Genomic DNA, 19,253 nt, shown 5'->3' on the forward strand with positions numbered 1-19,253 from the left:
ATCATCACAAACACTATTCAAATCCAACCCAACACTTTCTTGATCACCATCATCAAAACCCAGAAGCTGCATCAAATTCTCAATATCATCAACCCCACCAGTCTCAGAAAGATCAAAATTTTCTGGGTTTTGCTTAGAAAGTGATTCTTGAAAAGGGTCTTTTTGGGTTTCTGGAAAATCGAGAGATTTGGTCAAGAATTCTCGAGGGGGCTCACTTTCTTGAAAAGTTGAAGTATTTGAAGTGGGTTGCTCAAGATGAATGTATATAGGAGAGCTAAGTGATTGAGGGTTGGTTTGTGATGATGATGTTGAGGTATTATTTTCAAGTTTTAATCTTTTCTCTACTTGTTTGATTGAAGAGAAGAAGTGGGCATGTGGGTTATGTGATGATGATCGCATTTTGATAGTTGGGTGATTTTCTTGAATTCTAATGGTGCCCTAAATATATGATCTTGTGTTGAATTGGGCAAATGCGGTACTCAATAATTTTAAATTTTCTTTCTGATTCGGAAAATTAATGTTAAATTTGGATCATTTACAAGTTTGTCACACGGTACAACTATTTACATTGACTAATCAACTTCCTCCTGCTAAATGCCTATATCAATTACAGAACTCAAGCACCTACTGGAAAACAAGCACCATGAAGGCTTCCATAAGAGTCTCACTATTGTCGAGGGACGATAGAGGTTATACTGAACTTGTTGCAAGATGAAAAATAAGGATTGCTCAACAATGGGTCTCTGTCCCGCAATTTTCTTTCCATGAAGAAACCAGGTTTCTTCGGATAAGCCAGTTTCGAATCACTGCTCAACATAAGAACTACTGCAGACATATCTGGCCTGTCGACAGGATCTTCTTGAACACACAATAGTCCAATATGGATAACTCGGAAAACTTTTATCAGGTTACATGACTCCAACATCACCTCATCGATTACTTCTAATAGCTTGTCGTCATTATAACTATTCCAAGCCTGAATGTTAAAATTCATGATTTTGTTAGTAACTTTAGCATTTTTGTGATGTATATAAAACAAATTGTACATTTCATGCATGTTTACTTACATGTCCGAGTAGGTTTAAGCTGTGATCAGGATGAGTAAATAATCTGTTTTTTTGTCCACTGACTATCTCTATGAGTAAAACACCGAAGCTATATACATCAGATTTAACGGAGAACTGTCCATCAATGGCATACTCCGGAGACATGTATCCACTGCAGCAGATCAAAGATAAAGATATCACAATTCAGTTGCAAACCAAATTAAGAAAACAATAAGCTGCAGAGTGAACATCTTACTATGTACCGACAATTCTTGATGTGTATGCTTCAATTTGACTCCCTTCAAAACATCTTGCCATGCCAAAGTCTGAAATTTTTGGATTCATCTCATGATCAAGTAAGATATTACTGGCTTTGAGATCTCTATGAATGATTCTTAACTTTGAATCTTCATGAAGATATAATAGTCCCTTAGCGATGCCATTTATTATTTTGAATCGTTCCAGCCAATCCATTGAGCGTCTTGTTTCTTCGTCTGATGATTTGTCATCATGTAAACAACACTTATCATTATTAGCACAAATTTTTTATGCATATGCTTAGCAGTTAGCACTATTTTCTGATGAGAACGCACCGAAGATAAATGAATCCAAACTCTTATTAGCCATATATTCGTAGATCAAAATTCGTTCTCCTTTCTCTGTGCAGCAACCAACCAGTGCCACAAGATTTCTGTGCTGAAGTTTCGCAATGAAAGAAACTTCATTTATGAACTCATCGAGTCCTTGATCAGAATTTTTTGAAAGCCTTTTCACAGCTATCTCTTGTCCATCCTCCAATATTCCCTGAAGGTAATCACCAGATTTATCATTGTGATGATAACACATTCTGAACTGTAGTAGATAATATGTTTTTTACATTATAGTAAGAATATGTAATTTTGTAATGATCTGTTTCCATAAAATGCACATGTTGAATATACGTATAATCACCTTGTACACAAGCCCGAAGCCACCCTCTCCAAGCTTGTTATGCAGGGAGAAGTTATCTGTAGCGTTAACAATTTTTTTGAAGTCGACTAATGGCAAATCCCAATCTTCACTCTCAGTTTTGTTCAAGGCGACATTTTCTGAACCTAATTTCAGATTTTCTGCAAAGTTTGAAGTAAAAGTATTCAAATGACTGAATCGCATACCAGACCTCTGAATTTTAAAATCAGATCAATACTAGTTTCCATTCTAAGCATTCAATTCTATCTTCTGTCAAGAGTATAAAAATAGGTTCTGCATATTAGGGCACTGTTACCTTTTCTTGTTCAAAGTATAATTCTTTTTGTGTGATAATAGCTAATGTTATAGTGCATAATTTACCTTCTGCCTTCTGCCTTCGCCTTCTTGAGACGTACAGGAATGCTAGAGCAACTGCTACTACTAGCAATACCACGGGAACCAGAACTATCAATTTAGGCCTCTGGCTATCCACTGCATTGCCACTTTCTAAACAGAACTAATTTAGAAGTTGTAGAATAGAAAATATCTGAGGTTGTATATTATTATTTACATAAAGTGAAAAGTTGAAAACTGGACAAGCGGTGTTACCTAATTTAGATGCTGGCATTTTTACATAAATATCTTGTCCATCTTCTGTGTACCCCATCATGTCAATTAGATCATTGAACCATAAGATGCATCCACTTCCGCCTCTTCTAATATCTGCATTCGCATAGGCTGTACAAGAGCAGTTCTGCAAACACAATCTCCCACATTCTGCAAGGTTAGTTTTCATGTCATACCATGAATGTCGTGTGTCTGGTAACTTGACACCTGAATATTTCATAAAAATTGCATCAGAACTGCAGTTTATTTTTTCTCTTCGAACACACCCACTAGATCCCTCTGCTGTCCACTTGGGTTGGGATTTGGGTACAAATCCTGTCAAACATTCGCATACAGGTGAACTGTTAATGTTACAAATACCATAAGCACCACATAAACCATAGCGATCACAGCCAGTGACCATCCCGGGAGCAAATAAATTCCAAGTTTGGTTCTGATAATTCCATACAAGAATCTTTGTCTCTCCTTGTGGAGTCAACGTGTATCTGACAACAGCAGAAGTTTCTTTGATAAGATTAAACTTATAATACACTTCCCTTTCACTGATAACAAACTTTTCTGTAAAAAATCCATTTTCAATACCAAATGGAGCGCCACTAAACTGGCGACCGTTGTATGGTCCAAACCTGTGCCAATTCACAGAACCTCTAAGAAGAAATACCTGGGGAAAACCATTACGATCCACTCGGTCAATGTAAATTCCTGTGGATGGATCATCAATACTTTTCCATGATGTGTACAACCAGTCTAAGCCGGTTACCAAGTTAAATCCCAACTTCATTCCAGGCAGCAAATTATCTCCGGGATAATCAAAACTCTGCCAAATAAAATTGTCATCAGTATCATGATCATCATCCCTTAGAACCAAATTCCCTGAATCTAGTAGTTGTGCAACAGGGTTCTTCATAGATAAAGACATATTCGATGACCATATAATCCCATCATCTGTTTTTAATGTAATTCCCTTGTCATCGACTCTTGCCATACCTAAAGTATTCATAATAGGAGTATTTCTGTTAGCAACCCATACAACCGTCCCAGAGGATATTTTCTTGTACCAGATGCCAAGATACCGATATGTGGACCTACCGGGACTGAAAAATCCTAGCTCAAATTCTCCGCCAGATGATGTGATGGTCTCACCATCCCTTATGGCCTGATGTGCTCTAATAGTGTCCACTGCCATGGAGTTTCTCAAGGTAGATAAAAGAGTGCAGCATAAGAGAATGATGGTGGCCATTTCCATTGTTTACTCACCTTGCTGAATGAATTTGCATACACTAGCTATTATAATTATGTTGATTTTTATACCATATGCGCCTCATTAAAAGTCTTTGGTGCTTCTGGTGAAGTTGACATTCAGAATTTTACTTGGTAGGCATTTCTTTTAGCAACCCATACAACCGTCCCAGAGGATAGTTTCTTGTACCAGATGCCAAAAAACCAATATCTGGACCTACCAGGACTTAAAAATCCTAGTTCAAACCTCACCAATCCCTTAAGGTCTAATAAAGGATAAAAGAGTGCAGCATAAGAGAATCGTGGTGGTCATTTCCATTGTTTACATACACTGGCTATTATAAAATGTTGACTTGGACCAAATGCTCATCATTAAAAGTCTTTGGTGGTCCTTGTCAATTAGCCGTTCAGAATTTTGCTTGGCAGGCGCTTATTTTGTTTCTTAAGACTCAAAGCGCTTCGTCTACTGTTTGAACTGAAAAATCAAAATTTTCGCCAGATTTTAAAAGCTCTTGACCAAATTTTCACACGAAAATTTCATAGTAACAATTTTGATTTTTAAAAAGTTAAATTGACCAATATTTGATTAAAAATTAAAAACTATTTATTTATTATTTTTGAAATCTAAAAATTACATATTAAAATAGACTTTCTGATGACAAAATTTTTATTATTTTTTCGAGTTATATAATACAGATAAATTTCAGTCAATGTATAGTCAATTTAATTGGTCGAAAATCAAAATGAACATGTAAAATGGAACGGAAGGAGTACCGTAGAAAGAACGCATAGTTTCTTGAAACACGTGAAGTGTTATGTCTCGGCCCTTTTCAAGCATATGTTGCCGAATACTTCCTCCGTCTCAATCATTTCTTTACATTTTCTTTTTGAGATGTCTATCCAATTTTTTATATTTCAAAACATATCATAGTAAGTTTGTGCAGTAAATTTAATACAGAAAAGAAGAATGCTACCAAGGTTCCCAGAAGACTCAGCACTATTGTCGAGGTACAATAGAGGTGATAGTGAACTGGTTGCATGTTGAAAAATCATGGTTGCTCAATAAGTGGTCTGTGTCCTGCAATCTTCTCTCCATGAAAAAACCAGGTTTTTTAGGATGAGGCAATTTCATATTACTGCTCAACATAAGAACTACTTCGGACATGATTGGCCTTTCAACTGGATCTTCTTGAACACACAATAGTCCAATATGGATGACTCGAAAAACTTTTATCAGGTTACATGAATCCAACATCACCTCATCGATGACTCCTAATAGCTTGTCGTCATTATAACTCTTCCAAGCCTATATGTTATAATTCAGGACTCGTTAGTAACTATTTTGAATCGTTTCATCCAATCCATTGAGCGTCTTGTTTCTTCGTCTAGTGATTTGTCATCATGCAGATCATACTTATCATTATTAGCACAAATTTATCATTAAAATACCTAGGAGTATTTCAGATGAGAACTCACCAAAGATAAATGAATCTAAGCTCTTATTAGCCATATATTCGTAGATTAATATCCTTTCATCTTTCTCTGCACAGCAACCAACTAGTGCCACAAGATTTCTGTGCTGCAGTTTCCCAATGACTGAAACTTCATTTATGAACTCATCGGCTCCTTGACGAGAATTCTTTGAAAGCCTTTTCACAGCTATCTCTTGTCCATTCTTGAGTATGCCCTGAAGTTAATCTCTGAATGTTATCATTGTGATGATTCTACATTCTGAACTCCTCTACATATAGTAAGGCAATCTTATTTTGTAATGATCTGTTTACCTAAAAAGCACATGTTGAATACAAGTATAATCACCTTGTACACAGGTCCAAAGCCACCCTCTCCAAGCTTGTTATGCTGAGAGAAGTTATCTGTAGCAATTTCAATATTTTTGAAGTCGACTAATGGCAACTCCCAATCTTCACTCTCAATTTTGTTCAAGGCAACAAGTTCTGAACCTAATTCCAAGTTCCCTGCAAAGTTTGAAGTAGAATTAATACAGTAGTTCACAGTATCAAGTATTCAGATGCTTAAATTATATACCAGACCTCTGATATAATGATCAGGTCACTGTGAGTTCCCTATATAGCTTTCAGTTTATGTTATATCAAGTGTGTGAAGTTAAGTTCTGCATATTTTAGTGCATAATCTACCTTTTTCCTTCTGCCTTCTCTTTCTTGAGATATACAGGAAAGTTAGAGCAAGGGCTACTAATACCAGTACCAAGGGAATCAGAAAGATAAAATTAGGCCTCTTTGCTTTGGATCTTTGGCCTTCCACTGCATTACCACAAATGAAGAATTAAAATAAAAGGTCTGGAAAAGAAAAGACTTGAGGTTGTATTTTCCTTAAGGTTGTATTTTTATTTTCCTTGTTTACATAAAGTAAAAAGGTTGAAAACAGAAAAAGTAGTGTTACCTAATTCAGATGCAGGCATTTTCACATAAATATCTTGTCCATCTTCTGTGTACCCCATCATGTCAATTAGATGATCAAACCATAAGATGCATCCACTTCCGCCTCTTCGAATATCTGCATTAGCATATGCTGTACAAGAGCAGTTCTGTAAGCACAATCTCCTACATTCTGCAAGGTTAGTTTTCATGTCATACCATGAATGTCGTGTGTCTGGTAACTTTACACCTGAATATTTCATAAAAGTTGCATCAGACCTGCAGTCTATTTTTTTTTCCCGAACACATCCACCAGACCAATTTGATGTCCACTTCTCTGGGAATTTGGGAACAAATTCTCTCAAACATTCACATCTTGGTGAACCGTTAATGTTACAGACACCATAAGCACCACACAATCTATAACGATCACAGCCACTAACCCTTACAGCAGCAAATTGTTTCCAACTTTGGTTCTCATAATTCCATACAAGAAGCTCTGTCCATCCACTCGAAGTCAATATGAACCTTATAACAGCAGAACTCGCTTCGATAAGATCAAACTTATAATAGATTTCCTTCTCATTGATGACAAATGCTTCTGTATATATTCCATTTAGATTACCATTCGGAGTGCCACTGAACTGGCGACCATTCCATGGTCCAAACCTGTGCCATTTCACAGAACCTTTTAACACAAAAGACTGAGGAAAGCCATTAGGATCTATTCGGTTAGTGAAATTTCCTGTGGATGGATCATCAATACTTTTCCATGATGTGAAGTACCTGTCTAGGCCGGTAACCAAGTCTAATCCAAACTTCATGCCAGGAAGCATAATATCACCGGGATAATCAAAGCTCTGCCAAATAAAATTGTCAATACCATGATCATCATCCCTTAGAACCAAATTCCCTGAATCTAATATTTGTGCAACAGGGTTCTTCATAGATACAGATGTATTCGAGGACCATATTATTCCATTGACCGTTTGCAATGTAATACCCTTGTCATCAACTCTTACCATACTTAAATTATTCATAATAGGAGCATTTCTGTTGGCAACCCATACAACCGTCCCAGAGGATATTTTCTTGTACCAGATGCCAAGATACCGATATCTAGACCTACCAGGACTGAAAAATCCTAGTTCGAACTCTCCACCTGATGACGTGATAGTCTCACCATCTCTAATGGTCTGATTTTCTCTAATAGTGTCTACTGCTGAGGAGTTTATCAAGGGTGATAACAAAGCAAAGAACAGCAGAACCATAACAGTTACATCCATTGTATTGCTCTGGCATCTAATAATTGAGTCTTTATAGACTGTTCCAGTCATTAAAGGCTAGGATAGTTTAGAAAAAAAAAATGTTGACTTGGAATAAGAATAGTGATTTAACATAAGAGACACGAGATATCAATATCTCAGACTACAAGCATGGAAAAAATTTCTCGTGATGCCATTTTTTCAAAGTGAAATTAAAACTTTTTGACCTGGCTAAAAAAGACCTCGACGCCAGTTATTAAGAATCTTATGTCAAGTTTTAGCTGATCTATACTTCTCCCGTCTGAACAATAAGTAAAAGTTGAAGATCCACGTGTAAGCAGATCGAGAGTGTCACTGTGTCAGGATGATTATATTTGCACTTGACCATTTACAAGATATGTTGTGTCAGTTACTTTATCAGTATTAGCAAAATGAAATGATTTCTTTATATTTTGAAGCACAGTGTAATACGGTTCCCCTGCCATGAAACAAATAAGCTTTGATGTTTCTTGTCTTGAGTAACAAGAAGTCGAGTGGCTAAGACTCATTCAATGGGGGCTCAGCAATTAACCATTTCTGAAAGAAAAAACCAGAAGTTATGCTCTACCCTAGTATTTGCTTTCTCCAGTAAAATCTGATGGAAGGCATGAATAGCGATGTTTGCTAACCATCATTTTTAATTTAACATAATTTGCATCCTGGTGAAAGAGAAGAGCTTACTATAGCTAAACCCTGTATCAGGAGTCTAATGATTTGTCTACAAGTACTACGCAGGCATTTTTTAATTTCCCTGCAAATGCTACAAGGCCTCAATCAATCAGGGATTAAATTAGTTTAGCTGGACACTCTATCAAGGCTTTTAATGACTTATGCACAAGTACTAAACAGGCTTAATGTCTTATATACTTTCTGCGTATTTTGATATTCCTGCAAGGCTGCAGATCAGCAGATGTTAAAAGAGCTGTTATTTCTGCATAAAGTTCTTTTACTACAACAATATAATTATCTAACTTGAAATATCATATAAATTGGTTTATACAATCGATCTCCACACCTAAGTAGTAACTGATATATAATACAGATTTTCAACCTTGAACTAATGTCGTTTTGCAGTTTTTATATATAACTGATATATGTCAATCCTGAACTAATTTACTGTCAGAATATACCATGACCATAGGTATAGAAATTGAAATACCCTGTATGTTTGGCTTAAAATACAACGGATCAATATTATTGCAGTATCTATCTATATTATAAAGGCTGTTGTTTTTTTACCCTTGAAATGACCATTCCACCCATGTGTATTTGTTGTATTTCCAGAAACACTTATGTACAATACCCGTATGTATACGTTGGTGTCATCCACACCTTCCTTTCCCTTACCAAAGCTCCACGTGTTGCCCATCCCTCTCTCTACGATTCTCTCCTCCAAAATCATCTTACTACATTCAAAATTTTCAAATTTAACTCCTTCCGCAAGTAAAGCTTCTAATCCCATTTTGTTTTTCGCCGCTTTTCATTGTAATCCAATTGTCTCCATTCATTGTATCACTTCTTCGTTTATATAGTTTTTCAGTTGTAATACATGGATTCTTTAGAAAGAAGCCCTCTCAAGTCGCCGGCATAGGAGTTGGGTAATTTTTTGTGACCCATCTCCTTTCTTCCTTTTATAATTTGTATAGATTTTGTTATGTATGTGTTGTTTGCTCCTGTAATTAGTGTGGTTTGCCTATATCTGTTATTAGGTCAAGATCAGTTTGAATTTGGCCACGTTGATTGTAATAGTACACTGAGCTTTGTAACTCAAGTGGATGGGTATAGTATAGTCTTATTATTTCCGTTATTTTGTTGGTAATATATCTTGCACAGTCTGATTTTAATACATTTACAAATTTATTGCAGTGTACATGTTTGATAAAAGATCTAAAAGGGATCTTTGTGTTTGATATTTTATAATTACTTTATAAGACTTTAAGTCTGATACTTCCAGTAGAGCTATGTTCATTGTTAACATAAATAACATTTATCGGGAATATGGGTTGTAAATGGATATCTTAAATAAATTGACTCAAATTTTGTCTCCCTTAATTTGCAGTTTCTGGGAAATCATCCAATACATGTCAAACTTTCAAAATTAATTGTAATTGTGGCAGGTAAAGCTTCTTCCTGTTTAGTTCTTTGCTGCTCTTTAATTAGTCTAATCCAAATGACTCCATTCATTGTATTAATTCTTCGTTTAAAAAATGTCCTGCACTTCCTGTTGTAAAGTTTTGCTGCATGCCTATTTATTACTTAATTTATAAACATAATGTATGGCGGTTTTTCAGAAGAAATTATTAATTCATTGAATTATTTTAAGACAAGCTATCGATGCATTTATACACCGGTGTACATCTCTGCCCAATGGCCTGTTTTAGATGTGTGTCTTTCATTGGAAGATAGAAATGGTCCAGGTTTTTAATCCACATGTGCCTATCACAATCATCGCAATAACAAAAAAGTTTAATCTGGGACTTACTATCACAATCAGGGACTTAGTCACAGGCTCACAGCGACATTGCACACCAAATTCCAATATATATCCCGTTAAGTAAGAGGATGCTTATAGCAGGATTTCGTACTTCAGCAAGTTAGAAATCTTTTATAATGACTGTCAAGGACATTAAAAATCTTCTAATCAGTAGTAAGTTAGAAACTGGACAACTTTTGAAAGTGATCCACTAATTTTATAAAAGAGTTGGTACATGCTATTTGAAGAGTTGGCCATATGAGTTGGGTCTGCTCTCTTCAGCTCTGTGTTGATAACCACCCATATTCCTCTATATGACTTTTTAAAAAGAGATCTTGCTTTGATTTTTCTAAGAATTCGTTTGAGTTGATAGATTTCATCTGTATATTATCTTTGCATGTTAATTCTGCAGTAGTGGTTGTAAAACGTTTCTGTGTATCTGCAGATAGTACAAAAATGGGAACAAAGAAATCTTGGCTTCCAAAACAAAGAATTGACGAGCTGTTAGTTACCTTCAATTTATAGCTTTCTTTATTTGAAATGCTGAAGCAGTTTTTTGGTTATATATGTATCAAACACTGATTAACCAAGCACAAAATTTTCCTTTTAGGTATTACTTGATTTCACGAAGGTCAAGAGATGGTTGTGGGAGAAAGAGGCTGAACAGGCTAGGTAAGTTCCACCAATTTTGAAATGGCTGATGCTTCTGCAGTCGAGAAGCAATGGCGAAATCAATTCAGTTTCTTAAATGTCTCAGTCCCAAAACAATTAGAAGATATAGTGGTCCTGGCACACAAAAGATATATCATACAAAGGCACAAGCCGGGGACCTTCGAGTTTATTTTTGGATGAATTTTATGAGGGTAATATATTAAGGTTTCCATTTAAGGTTTTTTTTTTGGATTATTTGTAAATTAATTACAAAAATAATTTTACAGTATATTCACTTTAATTATATTAATTCCAGTCCTTTTTAATTCCTTATCATGTTAGGAAAGTGTTCAAGGATTTCCACTCAGAAAAATGTTAGGAAAATGTTAAAGGATTTTCTTTACAGAATTTGCCCCAATTTAATAACATGAAAACTACTGGAAACCTACAATTTTGTGCTATCTGTATTTCCCTGGAGTTGTGAATTCACAGTATCTGCACAAATAAGTTTGCATAGTAGATATTGGTTGATTATTAGGTATGTTTTTCCGTATGAAATAAATGGAAGAATATGCTAATTGCATATAAATTTCCATTTTTTTCTTTTAGTATGCTCAAAGGTATAGAATGCAAAATATCCTTCACTCGACTGAACCATTTCGAACTTAACATATATACTTTCTAAATGCTTACACTATAAAAGCTTCATTAGAAAATTGCATAAGGCTCAACACCAGTTTTGGTCTGAATGTAGTGGCATTTAACAAGTAAAAAGACATTGCACCTACACTATAAAAGTTGTAGATGACCCGAGGACCTTGAACAAAATTCTCTATGTGAGGCCTCCCCACAACACATTTTTTTTCAATGATTTTCTGTCTTTTTAGGAGAAAAAGATGGGCAAAACTCTTGAGAAGATATATGTTCCAGAGGAGCAAGTCTTGAAGAATATTAAAGATGAGGAATTTTTCAAATTTTTTTGCTTGACATTATTATAATAATTGACCAGAGCAAGTCTTGAAGAACATTGAAGGTGAGGGGTTTTTTAAATTTTTTTTGCTTCACAATGTTATAATAATTGATCATTATCTTATGATCCTGGCAAAGTTGTTTACAAAGTTTTTTTTGTCCTTTATGTTAAACTCTATGAGGAATCCCCTATTCGGATCAATGTGCTGCTATTTATCGGTCATTCTACATTTGTGAAGGGAGATTAAACCAGTTTTGAGATTGAACCTTCATTTGGTGTGGAGGCTTCAGCACTTTATCCTGATGTCAAATACAAAACTGAAGAGGAGTATATCAACAAATTTGTCTAAACCAAATCTATTTTGTCTTTAAAATATTTTCTTTTTTACAATTCATATAATATAATTTTTCCAAATTCAAAAACAACAATCTATTCACTAAACAAAAATCATCCGCGAAAAAACAAAAAAAAATGAAAGAAAATATATTAACTAAATATTTAATGTTATTTAAATAAAACAAAATTATTTAAAGTTTCTCTATCAAAATAAATAAAATAAAGAAATTAAATGGAAAAACTTCGAAAACAAATAATTTTAATTTTTTCTTAATATTGGATAAAGAATTTAATTGTAAAGCCCGCGGAGCGGGCAAACATACTAGTTTATATATTATTGCGCTTCTGAGAATTTTATGAATTTTGTTAAAGAAAGAGAATTACAATTCATACTCGAAATTTCAAACACTGAGCAGTCTAAAAAATCTGGAACAAGCTAGGAAATACATCCAACATAACAGACAGGATGTGAGGACCCCAAGTGAATCATAATCACCAATGACAATAGACAAAAATATTCTGTCAGATGAGCCTAGCTTGCCTAGTCCACCAATTTCTAAAGAGGGACAACTCCATTTCAGACCATGCAAATATTAATATCTCAGTACATGTGGTTGGAGCCAGATCCAAGAATAGATAAGAAAATCTTTGCAACCAATCAGGTTGCAGATATAGATATCATATGATAACCAGTAAGCTAACTCTCAGCTAATATAAATAACTGCCTTAAGTTTCATCTTCTTACATTACTAACACTTACAACAACTATCATCATATCTTTCTGTTACTCCCAAATGGCTGCCTCAACAATGGCTCTTTCTTCTCCTTCTTTTGCAGGCAAGGCTGTGCAAGTAGCTCCATCCTCATCTGAGCTCTTTGGCAATGGAAGAGTTTCCATGAGGAAGACTGTCAAGAAAGTCACTGTCTCAGACAGCCCATGGTACGGCCCAGACAGAGTCAAGTACTTGGGCCCATTCTCTGGTGAGGCTCCATCTTACCTGACTGGTGAATTCCCTGGTGACTATGGCTGGGACACTGCTGGACTCTCCGCGGATCCCGAGACCTTTGCCAAGAACCGTGAGCTTGAAGTCATCCACTCCAGATGGGCTATGCTTGGAGCTCTTGGCTGTGTGTTCCCCGAGCTCTTGGCCCGAAATGGTGTCAAGTTTGGCGAAGCTGTGTGGTTCAAGGCTGGCTCACAGATCTTCAGTGAGGGTGGACTTGACTACTTGGGCAACCCAAGCCTGGTCCATGCACAGAGCATCTTGGCCATCTGGGCTACCCAGGTAATACTCATGGGCGCTGTTGAGGGCTACCGTGTTGCAGGAGGGCCACTAGGTGAGGTTATTGACCCCCTTTACCCCGGAGGAAGCTTCGACCCATTAGGCCTTGCGGAAGACCCTGAAGCATTTGCTGAGCTTAAGGTGAAGGAGCTCAAGAATGGAAGACTAGCCATGTTCTCCATGTTCGGGTTCTTTGTCCAGGCCATAGTCACAGGAAAGGGCCCCTTGGAGAACCTTGCTGACCACCTTGCTGATCCAGTTAACAACAACGCTTGGGCCTTCGCCACCAACTTTGTTCCCGGAAAGTAAATTTAGGAGAGTAGAAGATGAGTGTCTTGACTGTTTGAGTTTGAGTTTGTAAAACTCTTTGTGAATTATCAACTACAATATGAAATATATATGATTTCAACTTTTGAGCAAGTCTCTGGGTGCATAACTCTGTTGCAGTCTGTTTTGTTGCTATGCTTTTAATCTTTTTGCTGCACTTTCTTCTGCAATTACATCAAAACTGTACAGTTCTTAAGATAATAGCTAGACAACCAGTCAATACATTCTTAGTTTACAAGTTAGTAGATCTTGATAGCCAATACAGAGATGCAAGGATTTGTTTATTAGGGGCGGGTTCTGGCACAAACTTACAAACTTTCTGCGTTCAACACATATATAATTTGAGTTCAACATTTTTTTAACATATTTTGTTGAACATCGATTAGAATTGTGTTGGAAAAGTACATAAACTACTTTTTCAACGTGAGAACTAAGTTAAACGTATTATATAATTAATATTTATGATTCTAAACCCTACCCAAACCCTAGAGGTATAGTTTAAGCATCTTTTAGATATATTCAACATAATGATAATTAGTGTTCAACACCCGATGTTGAACCCAAGTTACAAATGTGTTGAATGCATGATTCATTTACGCGTTTTTTCTAAAAATTGTGATGATTTTTCAAGAATTTTCGACATGGATACATTCTATAACTAAGGATTAACACGATGAGGGAATAAAAAAAAGTTTGTAAGTTTGTAACTTAAAAAAGTTTTTATTTGATCCTATCCCTTATTTATTATTGGATCAAGCACAAACCTCAAAACACAACCAAATCATTCATATATTCGATATGTTAAGAACATTTAGTTTAATAATTTCATTATAAGAGTTGAAGAAAAATATTACTCCCTCCGTTCCCCGTGATTGTTTACGTTCACTGTTTGCGCGCATTTTGAGGCTCCTAAAAAGTATAGTTGTATAATTTTTTTCTAAAATTTTCTTTTTTTGAATAAAAGTTTAAACATCAAATTTTTATTCAGAGAAAAAAAATTTAAAAATATATATTATGAAACTACACTTTAAACGAGTGTGGAAAAGCGTGCCAAAAAGTAACGTAAAGAAATGAGGGGGACAGAGGGAGTAAGCGTATTTTACATGGTTCTGCACTTGTTTTCTTCCCCAGATTTATATGACTAACTGGATTAGCTAATGAATATCACTGCATTACCATAATGAGCGAGGTAGAACTCTGAATTTAGAATCCTGATATATACGCAAAGTTGCAGCCTCTTCCCCTGGAATAAAATGTATCGAACACCTCTTTAATTGCATCTGCTATGGTTCATTGTAGAAAGTCGCCGTTTTACAGAAGAGGAGTGCAAGCAATGGCAGAGAGATGTATACTACTAATACTAGTAGTACATTTCTTGAAACTGTTTGTCATGGACCAATATGGAAAACATTAAATCTTCTTCGATGACCATCCATGTGAAAGTGATAAAATTGAAAAGGCAAACTTGTTAACTTCGCTATACTAAAGATTAACATTTTCCAGCTAGTGATCAGACAAATTAATTTTACGTTTGCAAAACCAGTCTGACTTACCTTGCACGCCAGACTGTTTACGTATTGAAAACTTTTCTGGCCATGTAACATTTCCAGGTATATGAAAAAGCATGTTACTACAAGCATTCCTGATATTATTTTGTTGTGTCACAGTAATTGAAGTTAATTCTTCTGATTTGGAGAAATAAACCACATGTAACCAATAAACACTTGTACAAAGTTAAGTGACCATGAGGCTGAAGTGCATTTCACCAATTTTCAGAAGAGATTTGAAAGTCCTTGGACAAGTATGTGCCACCAGCCACAAAATTGATGGTCCTATGCGAATCATAAACTTGTCTGAATTTATGAATGTGATATAGTTTCAGATGATGTAGCAATATCCAACTGCTTTCGTGGCAATGCCTGGTTGGTCAACACTCAGCACATTACGCAAATACTTAAGATTTTTTCCCATAATTCAATATCTTTGGCTGGTTGGTGTTATAGAAATTTCCAGCAGATTTTATTTGAAATCCTCAATTTATAGTTACCAATGAGAAAAGAGATAGAGATCTTTAAAGATAAGACCCCTTGATATTCAAGTCCTATTTAATCTTCTCATGACAACACATTCATCTCAAGCCCACTAATACCACTCTTACATCCCAGCTCAATTATACAATGGCTGCTGCATCAATGGCTCTCTCTTCCCCTTCTTTTGCCGGAAAGGCTGTGCAAGTAGCTCCGTCTTCTTCTGAGCTCTTTGGAAATGGAAGAGTTTCCATGAGGAAAACAGTTAAAGCACCTGTTTCTGACAGCCCCTGGTACGGCCCTGACAGAGTCAAGTACTTGGGCCCATTCTCTGGTGAAGCTCCATCTTACCTTACTGGTGAATTCCCTGGTGATTATGGCTGGGACACTGCTGGACTTTCAGCTGATCCCGAGACCTTTGCCAAGAACCGTGAGCTTGAAGTGATCCACTCCAGATGGGCTATGCTTGGAGCACTTGGCTGTGTTTTCCCTGAGCTCTTGGCCCGAAATGGTGTCAAGTTTGGCGAAGCTGTCTGGTTCAAGGCTGGCTCACAAATCTTCAGCGAGGGCGGACTTGACTACTTGGGCAACCCAAGCTTGGTCCATGCACAAAGCATCTTGGCCATCTGGGCTACCCAGGTAATTCTCATGGGTGCTGTTGAGGGATACCGTGTTGCAGGAGGGCCACTAGGTGAGGTTGTTGACCCCCTTTACCCCGGAGGAAGTTTCGACCCATTAGGCCTTGCTGAAGACCCTGAAGCATTTGCTGAACTTAAGGTGAAGGAGCTCAAGAATGGAAGACTAGCCATGTTCTCCATGTTCGGATTCTTTGTCCAGGCCATTGTCACAGGAAAGGGTCCATTGGAGAACCTTGCTGATCATCTTGCTGATCCAGTTAACAACAATGCTTGGGCCTTCGCCACCAACTTTGTTCCCGGAAAATGAATATGAGAGTGGATGATGAGTGTCTTGACTGTTTGAGAATGAGTGTAAAATTCTTTGTGAAATATTTGCCACAGAATATATAGATCATTTCAACTTTTGAGCAAGCTCTTTGTGCATACCTTATGACTTTTTTCTGTTTCTTTCTTCTGCAAGTAGATTAAATAAACCGCAGGAGGCCTTAGAAATAAGCTGCGCACAATCCGCATATATTTTTTACTTTGAAATATCTGTAAAATTTATCTCTCTTTCTAGCAATGCTTCAAACTCTTGGGGTTAGGGATATGTGAATCAGAAAACCATAGATTGAACAATGAAGGTTCAGTCAATTCTGTTTCAAAGTTGAATAAATACATGTTCTATATGCCTATATTCACTAAGAAATGACAAGGAAATCAAAAAAATCTATCAGTTTAGTGCTCACTAGTTGTCATACTTTTTTGAAATTCGACAAAGTTGTGGTCATTTCCCCTCATTTGATAGAAATGCGTCTAGTGCCCGCTTATAAGGCACTTCTCCATTTGTTCATGATAAAAGGCAAAATTCAATTTCATAAAAATAGTAAAACTGTTTGCAGAAAGTTATGCACTCCTATATTTCTTCCACCTATTTGTCTGAGGGTTGAATATCTTGGTATAACATGAATTTTTCTTGCGGCTATGCAATCTGCACACAAGTAATATAATGAGCACACGAGCCTGTTATTGTCACTGTTGAGGTATAACATGAATTTTTCTTGCGGCTATGCAATCTATGCACAAGTATCATAATGGGCACACGAACCTCATACTGTTACTGTATTGAAGTGAATCCTTTTCAATCTTGTTATTTAACTAAACTCCATTTCACTTTTTAATTGAGCAGACTCATCTGATAGGTGAAAGAAATATAGGAGTGCATAACTTTCTGCAAACAGATTTACTATTTTTATGAAATTGAAATTATGTTTCCCTGGATATGGAAAATCCAGGGAAACCACATCTGTATAAGACTTTTGTAATGTATTTCCAACATTTTAGAATTTTAAAATCCATTTGGTTGGTCAGGAGAAAGAAAACAGAAGAGTTTGATCAAGGCATGGGCTGCCTGGCCATACGGGATCATGTATCAAGGACAGCTAGGAACCACTTGTAGAAATATACTCACTGTTAGGTTGGAGTGCATTTCACCAGTTTTCAGAAGATATGCGAAGGCCCCACAGACAAGTATTTACAAGGTCGTGCCTTTCTCTTAAGCGACGAATGTGATAGAGTTGCTCCAAGAAGATAAAGATATATGAAACTGCTGGTGTGGCAATGTCTGGTTGGTCAAAACAAAACAAGTTATACACTGCTTAAGATTATTACCAATTACATTATATATTTTGGCTGATCAGTGGCCTAAGAATTGCCAGCTTATTTTGAATGAAGCCATCAAGATATAATTACCAATGAGAAGAGAGATAGAGATCCTCAGAGATAAGACCTCTGAATATACAAGTCTTATATATACTTTCAATTACAATCCATTGAACTCACACTTACAAACAACACAGTCTTATTTCCTAACTCAACATACTAGTAATGGCTGCTGCATCAATGGCTCTCTCTTCCCCTTCTTTTGCAGGGAAGGCTGTGCAGGTAGCTCCATCTTCTTCTGAGCTCTTCGGAAATGGAAGAGTTTCCATGAGGAAAACAGTTAAAGCACCAGTCTCTGACAGCCCCTGGTACGGCCCAGACAGAGTCAAGTACTTGGGCCCATTCTCTGGTGAGGCTCCATCTTACCTGACTGGTGAATTCCCTGGTGACTATGGCTGGGACACAGCAGGACTTTCTGCTGATCCCGAGACCTTTGCCAAGAACCGTGAGCTTGAAGTCATCCACTCCAGATGGGCTATGCTTGGTGCTCTTGGCTGTGTTTTCCCCGAGCTCTTGGCCCGAAATGGTGTCAAGTTTGGCGAAGCTGTCTGGTTCAAGGCCGGCTCACAGATCTTCAGTGAAGGCGGGCTTGACTACTTAGGCAACCCAAGCTTGGTCCATGCACAGAGCATCCTGGCCATCTGGGCTACCCAAGTTATTTTAATGGGTGCTGTTGAGGGATACCGCGTTGCTGGTGGACCACTAGGCGAGGTCATAGACCCCCTTTACCCCGGAGGAAGTTTTGACCCATTAGGCCTTGCTGAGGATCCCGAGGCATTTGCTGAGCTTAAGGTGAAGGAGCTCAAGAATGGTAGACTAGCCATGTTTTCCATGTTTGGTTTCTTTGTACAGGCAATTGTTACAGGAAAGGGGCCATTGGAAAACCTGGCTGACCACTTGGCAGACCCTGTAAACAACAATGCATGGGCCTTTGCAACAAACTTCGTCCCTGGAAAGTGAGAGCGCGAAAACATTCAATTCTTCTAATTTGTATTGTGATGTAAATTGGTTTGATCTCTGATGTGATTATGAAATTTTGTGTTATACATGTGTCTGTCAGAGTATTGAGTTTTCATATCCTTCTTTCCCATACAATTATTGATACAAATTATGGTCACTCATTACTCAGGCTCTAGCAAAATTGACATGAAAAAAACTCACTAGGATAAGTCTATGAAAAGTATGCATTATGCAATGCCAGTAGCTCTGGAGCTTGGTCTCAAGAATTGTTGGGTAGTTATGTTATATCGAAAACAGATGAATTAGAACTGCAGTCTCATGCAAAGA

The 19,253-nt window shown here is 36.8% G+C and overlaps 4 protein-coding genes and 1 long non-coding RNA gene across 9 annotated transcripts; 3 read left to right on the top strand and 2 right to left on the bottom strand.

Moving 5' to 3' along the window:
• The first annotated feature begins 171 nt into the window (after positions 1-171).
• LOC135149892 (uncharacterized) lies at positions 172-1,850 on the top strand. 2 transcript variants are annotated; one of them, XR_010288110.1, is made up of 3 exons: positions 172-313; positions 614-907; positions 1,714-1,850. It is a non-coding gene; the product is annotated as an uncharacterized LOC135149892 (long non-coding RNA). The 2 variants fall into 2 exon arrangements; XR_010288109.1 differs by lacking the exon at positions 1,714-1,850 and having other exon boundaries at positions 614-1,066.
• On the bottom strand, positions 477-3,867 carry LOC108204318 (G-type lectin S-receptor-like serine/threonine-protein kinase At4g27290). Of its 3 annotated transcripts, XM_064085826.1 has the most exons (8): positions 3,711-3,867; positions 2,604-3,608; positions 2,376-2,501; positions 1,998-2,155; positions 1,640-1,850; positions 1,303-1,540; positions 1,068-1,218; positions 477-976 (listed from the first exon to the last, which is right to left on the bottom strand). In XM_064085826.1, the coding sequence occupies exons 1-8, from the start codon at positions 3,865-3,867 to the stop codon at positions 668-670; spliced, it is 2,355 nt and encodes a 784-aa protein (XP_063941896.1). In that variant the 3' UTR covers positions 477-667. The 3 variants fall into 3 exon arrangements, with proteins under 3 accessions (XP_063941896.1, XP_017229182.1, XP_017229183.1); XM_017373693.2 differs by having other exon boundaries at positions 2,604-3,867; XM_017373694.2 differs by lacking the exon at positions 477-976 and having other exon boundaries at positions 1,103-1,218; positions 1,310-1,540; positions 2,604-3,867.
• Positions 3,868-4,614: 747 nt separating this feature from the next.
• On the bottom strand, positions 4,615-7,678 carry LOC108195089 (G-type lectin S-receptor-like serine/threonine-protein kinase At4g27290). Of its 2 annotated transcripts, none has more exons than XM_017362032.2 (5): positions 6,282-7,678; positions 6,017-6,142; positions 5,679-5,836; positions 5,337-5,547; positions 4,615-5,166 (listed from the first exon to the last, which is right to left on the bottom strand). In XM_017362032.2, the coding sequence occupies exons 1-5, from the start codon at positions 7,591-7,593 to the stop codon at positions 5,150-5,152; spliced, it is 1,824 nt and encodes a 607-aa protein (XP_017217521.1). In that variant the 5' UTR covers positions 7,594-7,678; the 3' UTR covers positions 4,615-5,149. The 2 variants fall into 2 exon arrangements, with proteins under 2 accessions (XP_017217521.1, XP_017217514.1); XM_017362025.2 differs by having other exon boundaries at positions 4,615-5,245; positions 6,282-7,677.
• Positions 7,679-12,728: 5,050 nt separating this feature from the next.
• Positions 12,729-13,693, top strand: LOC108193402 (chlorophyll a-b binding protein, chloroplastic). The gene has a single exon (XM_017360071.2). The coding sequence runs from the start codon at positions 12,785-12,787 to the stop codon at positions 13,580-13,582; it is 798 nt and encodes a 265-aa protein (XP_017215560.1). The 5' UTR covers positions 12,729-12,784; the 3' UTR covers positions 13,583-13,693.
• Positions 13,694-15,718: 2,025 nt separating this feature from the next.
• LOC108205519 (chlorophyll a-b binding protein, chloroplastic) lies at positions 15,719-19,043 on the top strand. Its single transcript, XM_017375514.2, has 2 exons — positions 15,719-16,568; positions 18,497-19,043. The coding sequence occupies exons 1-2, from the start codon at positions 15,778-15,780 to the stop codon at positions 18,924-18,926; spliced, it is 1,221 nt and encodes a 406-aa protein (XP_017231003.2). The 5' UTR covers positions 15,719-15,777; the 3' UTR covers positions 18,927-19,043.
• Positions 19,044-19,253: the final 210 nt, after the last annotated feature.

The sequence above is a fragment of the Daucus carota genome, chromosome 1 (genome assembly GCF_001625215.2).
Source record: "Daucus carota subsp. sativus chromosome 1, DH1 v3.0, whole genome shotgun sequence".
NCBI lineage: Eukaryota > Viridiplantae > Streptophyta > Magnoliopsida > Apiales > Apiaceae > Daucus > Daucus carota.